Raw genomic sequence first — 8,851 nt, 5'->3', positions numbered from 1 at the left:
ATCAGTCAAAAATGAACACATAAGACTGTCTTATTTTCTTTAGAAACATTTTATAATCTGTTCAGAAGATCTTTTCAAAATCTGTTCAGTTTCTAAATTCTAGTCATCCTTTTGTCTTTTCAAGCAGCCAGTTGTGTTTTGATTGCAGATTTGCCTGGCTGTTTGCAGCTTCATCAGCTGCTGAACACTAAAACGAAGTGAGTTCTACAAAGCACCAAAGAAGGATGATCATTGGGAACCTCAGTGGATTGAATGAATTCAGACTCCTGGGTTTTCCTGAAATCTCTCATTTGCACCCTTTGCTCTTTGTAGTTTTATTATCTCTTTATATCCTCACCTTGATGGCTAACACAGTGATAGTTTTCATTATAAACAGTGACAATACCCTTCATACCCCCATGTACTTCTTCCTCACCCAGCTGTCCTGTTTGGATATCTGCTATTTATCAGTCATTATCCCAACTATTCTGGAGAACCTGCTGGTGGGAACAGTAAGTATTTCCCAGACAAGATGTGCACTGCAAATGTTTTTCTTCCTTTTCTTTGGAGTTGCTGAATGTTTTCTCTTGGCTGCCATGTCCCTGGATCGTTATTTTGCCATTTGCTACCCCTTGCATTACACAATCATCATGAGCAGCAGGGTCTGCAGGAGCCTGGTGGCTGGGAGTTACATCTGTGGAGCTGCTGTGGCCTTGGTTCACACCCTCACAACGTTCAGCTCACCCCTGTGTGGCTCTACCATCGACCGCTTCTTCTGTGAGATTCAGCCTTTCCAGGACCTGCACTGTGGCAACACTTTCCAAAGACAAATCCAAGTCATTGTGGTGGCTGTCTTTGCTATTCTCAGCCCTTTCTTACTGATCATTTGTTCCTATATTCGTATAATCTCCACAAGTCTTCACATGGCATCAGCTGAGAGCCGACAGAAAGCGTTTTCCACTTGCTCCTCACACCTCTTGGTTGTGGCTCTTTTTTATGGCACTGCAAGCTCCATGTACCTGCCTGGGCCAGTTTTGGCCTGCATCAGCTCCACGTCCTGCCTCAGGACACCCAGGCTCTGCGCTGACATCTGGGCTCACCTCTGCAGCTTTCCTGTCCTCCCCAGGGAGTTTGCTGAATAAAATAATCCTCGAGAAAGGACATATGACACAAGCCTAGGAGTCAGCAGCACCCCAGGAGAGTTCAGCAAGGTGCTGGGTAGGGGATTAGGTGAGGGGAAGAACTGAAATAAAATGCGCATTTTTGCCTGGATTTGCGAAAGACAACAAGAAAGAAATACAGGACCCCGAAATGCAAACCCACTTGACGGGAGAGGCAGGTGAGCATCTCTGCTTCAGGAATTACACAATGCACTCCACTGCAGCTTGCAGACAAGAATCCTGGCACTTGATCCCAGCATCCTCCACCCTCTGCCCCATGGATTTACACAGGCCCAAAGCCCCAGTGGTCACTGAAAACATCCAGCTGTCCACACTTTGCAACCTGCTCCTGGGTTCTGCAGCCTGTGGAGAAAGAGAAATTCCCGCTCTAGAAAAAGAGGCAGATCTGAGCTGGGCTTTCTCAAAGCACACTGAAGGCAGAGGTGGGTTTCTCTGTGCTGTTTGGGAAGTGGCACAAGAGCCACAAGGGAATCAGAGAGAGATTCTCAACTCCAGAGGCACTGCTGAGTGCAGCCTCTCCTGACAGCAGCTAGGCTCCAGCCCCTGAGGTGCCCTGTGCCTCCAAACAGAGGTGCCCGAGCCTCTGACCTGCACTGACCAGGCCTGCCACAGCTCCGTGTCACACCGACCACTGCAGTGTCCAGCCTTGCCCTCCTCCAGCCAGTCCCTTTTACAGCCTGCTCCAACCTCCACCTTACATCAAACCCCACTGATGACACCCACTGCTCCCTCTGACCTGCAGGGGGAGGAACATTTCCTCATTTGCTCTTGTGGCCAGTGGCACCTCTGTAGCAGATTTTGTGTCCTGCTCAGTGCCCCTGAGCTGGCTTTGTGCTGCTGGACCTGTCCCAGTCCCCAAAGCAAGGCTCTGGCTGAGTCTCCAAAACAGCCCTGATATGGGGGACGTTTATGGATATGAAAAGACGAGATTTTAGAAGCAGCTTTTGGTGATTTTGTAGAAGTAGAGAAACAGCCTGTACTGAGGACACATAGAAGATCAGCTATTAAGCTTGGTTGTTAGGTAGTTACTAGGTAGAAGTCATATAGGTAAGATGTATATTGGTGAAACTCAGCAAAGCGGGACCTAGGTATTTATCAAAAATTGATAAAGCAGAACTTTGTGGCTTGAATCCAACAAAATCAAGCTCTTCATCTTTGGCAAGAGCAAAGTGACCTGAAAAATAGCCAAACCTCCAGTGCGCCTGCCCAGAAGTGAAGATCAACCTGAAGAAGACGTTGGCCTTCCTCCCGAGACCCCAAGTCACAACCGCCAGGAGGTGTGACAGCTAATCAGAATAGGAAATGAGAAAAGGCGGGAAATGGGCAGGTGCGGAGGTGTGGGTTTGTGGGATCAATGTGTATTTAAACCTGGAGCTTTTCCTCACCAGGTACGCAGACGTTGGAGGAGATATCCCCCAGTGTGTCCCAGCTGGAAATAAAACATTACTGCTTTACAATTTTCTAATGGTGAAGTCCTTCTTCTACGATTCAGCCCCAATTCCCCAGAAGAGCCTGGCGCTCCTGCAGCAGTCTGGCTGGGGAAGGTCAAAGCCACACCAAGGAATGGCTTGGCCTGGGACGGGAGCACCGCCCGGCCCGCCCCACGCAGAGCCCCAGGGACAGCTCTGGGAGCGCGTGGGCTGGGGAGGGAAGAGGGCAGGGAGAGAGAGAAAACTCCCAGCACTTTGGGTCTGGAGCAGGCAGGGGAACTCCAAGGCCTCCCGAGCCTCCCTGCAAGTGACCAAAATGTCCCCAAGCCGCCCCAAAGCAGCTCCCAGCTGTTTTGGGAGTAAAAAGCTGTTCTATCTATTGAAAGGCCTTCAGGTACATGTAGGGCAGAAAAAGGCCCCCAAGGGCTACACCCAAAAATGGACCCCGGGTCACGGGTTTTCACACTTTTATGAGGTTGGTCCATTTGCATATCGGGGCTTAATCTTCCTCTTCCAGCTTCGGGTAATGAAGTTACTCCCAGTTTGCTCCCCCCAACTGACTTTTGTTTCCATTTCTCAGGGCCTGAGGCAGTGAGGTGTCCTTGATTGCCAGGCCTGGAGAGGAATTGTTGTGTCTGACCAAAATGGGGAGACAGCAGCCCACACTGTATATGGAGTTTAGAGTTCTACACTACAGAATTGCAGGATTACAAATTTATGAAAAAAGCGAAAATCTTAAGGCATCAGGGGTGAATAGCAACCAGCTGCCTGCCTCCTTGGAGCACGAGGAACACCAACTGCCTGCTGCACAGGCCAAAACCAGGCGGGTCAAGTGCAGCAGGAACAGAACTGCCTCCAAGCACCCTGAGTGGGAACCTGGCTAAAGCTGTGTCTGATGAAACCCAGCCTAAGCAGGCCTGGAGGAAGGAGGGAATGTGAAGCTGCTAAAAAGCTGCCCAGGAGAGGCAGCAACTGGGTGTGGGCCTGGCAGCCAAGGCTCACCCAACACAGCCTCTGGAGGTGCCAGTCCAGTGTCAGGCCATGGGTGTACCTTGAGGGCAGATAAAATTCACTGGGAATGACCCTGTGACAGCTTGGGTGAGCCTCAGAGGCACAGGAGTGTGCCTGGGAGGAGTGGAACAGAAATCCCCAGCAGCCTGCGTGCCAGAGAGAGCTGTGATCGGCCTTGTGCCAGCTCTGGGCAGGCCTGCACTGTGTGGGCTCTGTGCTTTGGGGGAGGAGTCACAGAATCACAGAATCATTAGGTTGGGAGAGACCTCCAAGACCATCAAGTCCAATCCAACCCTAACCTCAACTAAACCATGGCACCAAGTGTCACATCCAGTCTTTTCTTAAACGCATCTTTTCTTAATCCACCACCTCCCCAGGTAGACCACTGCAATACTTTATTATCCTTTCTGTAAAAACTTTTTTCCTAATATCCAGCCTGTATTTCCCTTGGTGAAGCTTAAGACTGTGTCCTCTTGTTCTGTCAGTTGCTGCCTGGAGAAAGAGACCAACCACCACCTGACTACAGCCACCTTTCAGGGAGTTGTAGAGAGTGATGAGGTCACCTCTGAGTCTCCTTTTCTCCAGGCTAAACATCCCCAGCTCCCTCAGTCATTCCTCACAGGGTTTGTGTTCCAGACCCCTCACCAGCCTCATTGCCTCCTCTGGATGTGCTCAAGCGTCTCCACGTCCTAAACTGAGGGGCCAGAAGTGGACACAGCACTCGAGGTGCTGCCTCCCCAATGCTGAGTACAAGGGAAGAATGACCTCCCTGCTCCTGCTGGCCACACCATTCCTGATCCAGGCCAGGAGCCATTGGCCTTCTTGGCCACCTGGGCACACTGCTGGCTCATGTTCAGTCAGCTGTGTACCAGAACCCCCAGGGCCCTTTCTGCCTGGGCACTGTCCAGCCACACCGTCCCCAGCCTATAACGTTGCAGGGGGTTTTTGTGGCCAGAATGCAGGACTCGGTACTTGGATTTATTAAACTTCACCCTATTGGATGAAGGAGTGGCAGCACTGCCAGCCTGTCAATGAAATTAACTCCCCCCTTCATCAGCAGGTGTCTCAGTGACTTCCACCTGTGACAGGAACCGTGTGAGTTCCTGTGCCCAGGAACCACGTGGCTCGGTGGTCTCCATGGGCCTCATCCCTGTGTGGCCCTGTGTCACAGAGGGGCAGAGATGTGACACCTCTGCAGTGATTGTGACCTCACCTGCCCAATGACTCCACCTGAGCCCACTTACCTCAGGGTTGGTATCCTGAAAGCAGGCTAACAAAAGAGCTGGCCTTCAGGATAACTCAGCATCGGTTTTCGCTACTGACGTGGCAGTCTATTGAAGAAATTTGTTTACTTTTGACCAGTATTGTTTACTGTTGTCTTCAGCTTTCATCCTGTCAAAGGTAATCATGATTTGACTCTTGGGATAGATGGCGGAAGGAGGTATGGGATGAAAGTCTAGGCTGGTTTATACCTTCCTAGCTGAAGGCTGAGCTGTCACGCCTTCGTAGGCTACCCAGATACAGCCTAGGCTAGAATTCTTATTTGCTGATTCTCTTTTCTTTACTATAGTCTAGGATAGCTAATTAGGGGGTGACTGTAGTGTGTAGGGTGCAGCATGGCAAAAAGCCCACCTTGGCTGCTGCAGGGGGGAGGGAGGCAGAAAAGGCGGAAAAAGGAGAGCAGCAAAGGCAGGAGTTAAGTCAGTGGCTGAAAGCTGGTCACTCCTGCAGAGGAGGTGGGAAAGCCACAGAGAGTCTGCTGTTGATGCTGTGACAGCAGCAGCAGGGCCTCTTCAGAGAAGGTAACCTGCACTGGGGCACTTCAGAAGGAGCCTTGAACCTCCTGTGCCCTGGGGCTCTGACACTGATCACAAAGGTGTGAGCCTGCAGTTCAGCAGCTGGTACAAGCATCACTGAAAGTCTTGATGGCAAATGCTGTTCTATAGGTTGTATTTCTTTGGGGTTTTTATACTTTTGGTGAGCTGCAGTAATTTCTTTGCAATCAGGTGACAGGATTGACACTGATCTCTTTCTGGAGCACGTCCTGATCTCCTTGGTCATCGAGAGCCGTGCCCTCTGTTCCTGAGAGAGGAGGCAATGACCACACCAGGGAACAATTCCTGTGAGTAACAGCCTCACTGGCAGGTTTGGACTTTGGGAATCCCACAGGCAACTGACATGACTGGTGGTCAGATCCCAGAGTGATGTGCACACATCCTAGAGTGAACTCTGGGATGTTTCCTGAGAGCAGCCAGACTGAGCCAGGTGCTTATGATTAGTCACAGGAAAACACCTTTTGTCTCTCCTGTGTCACTATGTACAGGCCTCTGAAGCATCGTTGCTCACAGAGAGGTCTGACATCCTGGAGTTACCTTTTGTGATCAGCACTTGCTCGTTTTCAATAAGTTACAATCAGTTGCAATCTGGGAAAGCAATGCAATCTGCAGCTCTGGTGAGAAAGGGAGGTACCCTGAGGCCCAGAAATCAGAGCTGGGGTTTGTTGGACTCTTGGCAAAGTAAGCAGGGGACCAGACTTTTCCCAACCAGTAAATTTCAATGGCAGTGCTAGGCTTCCCCTGATACGGAGTTGAAGGTTTGAGCTGGTTGTCCTGACTGCTTGTGTAGAAAATTCAAAGTTTAAATGTGCTTTTGTTCCTCCCCTCATCTCCTTTCAAATGGCGATTCTCTGCAGTCGTTGCTGAGGGAATGGCTCCTCCAGAAAGGATCCTCTTTCCACCGGAGAAGATTTGCATGGTCTGGCAGCAGAGTCAGAGGGCTGGAACAGGGCTCCTCAATGTGGGCAACACGTGCTTCCTCAACTCTGTCCTGCAGTGCCTGACCTACACCCCCCCACTGGCCAACTACCTGCTGTCCCGAGAGCACAGCCGGACCTGTGAGTGCTTTTGGAACATCTCCTGAAAACCTCTGAATCAAATACCAAAGATTCCCAGAACCTGGAATCCCATTTGGGAGAACAGCAGCCCTTTGTCAGCCCCATGAGTTTATGTTCATTGAACACTCTAGCCTAGAAGCCACTTGTCCTGCCCAGCTGTCTTAGCCTTCACAAAGACACCTCTTTCTAGCTCCAAGTCTTTATTCCTGCAAGTTAAACCCTCTTGGCTTATTGCACAGAAAACTGTCAGTTTAGCATCTCTCTCAAGAACATCTCCTGCCCACTAAAATGCCCTGGGATCGTTGGGATATTGGGAGGAGTGGAGTATTGCACTGGGGCGGGAGTGGAAGAGAAGGAGTATCCCACTGCGCGGATATTTTGCTAACCCGAGGACCTTCCCTGTGTCCCTCTTCAGGTCACCAGAAGGGTTTCTGCATGCTGTGCATCATGGAAGCCCACGTTAACCAGGTCATGCATTCCCCTGTCAGTGTCATCCTGCCTCTGACTGTCCTCAGGGTTTTGACACGTAAGTCATGCCAGCTGCTTAGACAGGTTTTCTTCCCTTCTTGTGTGAGAGAACTGCAAACTTCTTCTTTCTTAGGCATTGGAGAACATTTTGAGCCTGGCAGGGAGGAAGACGCCCATGATTTCTTCTGCTGTACTGTCAATGCCATGCAGACAGCTTGTCTGAGTGGATTCAGCAAGTAAGCACAAGCAAATCACTCTCACAAAGCTCTGAACCCTTTGGACTGCTTGATGTGCTCCCCTCAAGGGAAAACCTAAACCCTGGGCTTTCAGGCCAAGCAAAACCCTTTGAGGAGATAATGCTCTGTCTTACTTCTTGTTTCCAGCTTGGACCTCTCTTCTCAATCCACTACCCTTGTCCATCAGATATTTGGGGGCTTTCTGAGATCCAGAGGTACGTTTCCACAACTCTTGCTCTCTTTGACATTGCTTGTGCCCTTCTGTCTGCCTGTGCCTGACAGTTGCTCCTGGGGCTGGTGGGACAAGGTACAATGTGTAAATGGGCAATGGCCAGTCAGCTTCCCATTGCTCAGCATTTGAATTTTTCCTTGCAGTCATCTGCTCCAACTGCAAAGCCATTTCTGACTCCTATGAGCCCTTCCTGGATGTCCCTTTGGATATCAAGGTAAGAGGCTCTGCAGTTGTGCTTGAAGACATTCCCAAGGCCCCTGCAGCTTTCCAGAGTCAACACATTTATTTCCCTTAAAAACGTAGACTGCGAACACCAAGAGATCTGGGGGGTGGGTGGGAAGGGGAATGGATGGCCTCCTGCAGAGGCTGTGGCACTGGTCTCTCTGTAGGTGCTGTTTTGAAGCTGGACAAGCAGCATTATCCTCTCTGCGCCCTTGATATATCCTCGTCCCTCTTCCCTTTGCCCTCCCATGACACCTGCCTGGCTCCCAGGCTGATGGCTTGGATTGTTGGCACCACTGCTGCCCCTGCACACTGTCATTAGTTGGAAGGAGTGGTGGTACAGGAAGGGTGCACTTGATGGCTCCAGGAGCTGCTGGGACACAGGGAGATGTTCAGCATCATCCTCTCTTTCTGCCTCCTTCTGGATGGGTTCATGGTGGATCTCTTCAGCATCAGCTGCAGGGGTTTTCTTGTCAGCTCCTGGGAAATGTTTGGGTGAGGGAATTTCCTGCAGCTCAGCATGCTCATTTCTTACTCCCCCAGGCAGCCTTGTCCCTCGGTGCAGCCCTGGAGGACTTTGTGACACCCGAGCACCTGGACGGTGAAAACTGCTTTCAATGTAGCCAGTAAGATGATTACTGAGAACATATTAACAGCAGATCCTGTGTCAGGGGGCTGCATGTCATTGAGCAGAAGTCATCTTCTGCTGGAGGTTTACTGCACACGGATGAGATGCAGCTTTTTAAAAAATATGGCAGTGAATAGCCTTAAAATAACAACAGCTGTGTGAGAGAGGAGAGCTTGCCTGTCCAGCTTGGGGTAGAACTGGGTGCATTTCAGCACTGGGCTCTGTGCTTGGTTTCAAGGTGTAAGAAGTATGCTGCTGCTTCCAAGACGTTCACAGTCCACTGCGCACCCAAGGTTCTCACGGTGTGTCTGAAAAGGTTTGACTGTTTCACCGGCGGGAAGATCCACAAGGTGTGTACACAACTGCTGGGCAGCTTTCTCCTCCTGGAACAGATTTCCCAGAGCTTGTCACGAGCCACTCGTGTTGGCTTAGTCATGTTCCCTTCTGGGGAGAGGATTCCCTTAGGAAGACAGGCAAGCTGTCTTCTCCAACAGAGCCGCTTTGGCCAAGAGCAGTTTCCGGCCACCCGAACCATGACATGTCGCTTTATGGAAAACCAGCTGTTCATGAG

General features: G+C 50.6%; 1 protein-coding gene across 1 annotated transcript; it reads left to right on the top strand.

Annotated features, from left to right (window-relative positions):
* Nucleotides 1–224: 224 nt before the first annotated feature.
* On the top strand, nucleotides 225–3,185 carry LOC136301666 (olfactory receptor 10C1-like). Its single transcript, XM_066204788.1, has 3 exons — nucleotides 225–1,000; nucleotides 2,918–2,984; nucleotides 3,171–3,185. Exons 1-3 carry the CDS (start codon nucleotides 225–227, stop codon nucleotides 3,183–3,185), a joined length of 858 nt encoding a protein of 285 aa, XP_066060885.1.
* The last annotated feature ends 5,666 nt before the right edge of the window (nucleotides 3,186–8,851 follow it).

The sequence above is a fragment of the Chamaea fasciata genome, unplaced genomic scaffold (assembly GCF_029207755.1).
Source record: "Chamaea fasciata isolate MVZ Bird 193981 ecotype frontalis unplaced genomic scaffold, bChaFas1.0.hap1 SCAF_27, whole genome shotgun sequence".
In the NCBI taxonomy this organism is placed as follows: Eukaryota; Metazoa; Chordata; class Aves; order Passeriformes; family Sylviidae; genus Chamaea; species Chamaea fasciata.
The sequence above is the reverse complement of the archived record's forward strand: the minus strand, read 5'-3'. Positions and strand labels throughout refer to the sequence as shown.

What these genes read in the sequence shown, in the direction of transcription:
- LOC136301666 (XM_066204788.1), top strand. Translation starts at nt 225, where the DNA reads ATGATCATTGGGAACCTCAGTGGATTGAATGAATTCAGACTCCTGGGT. An exon ending in ACTGCAAGCTCCATGTACCT is followed by an intron (nt 1,001 to 2,917) that starts GCCTGGGCCAGT and finishes AATGTCCCCAAG; the next exon opens with CCGCCCCAAAGCAGCTCCCA.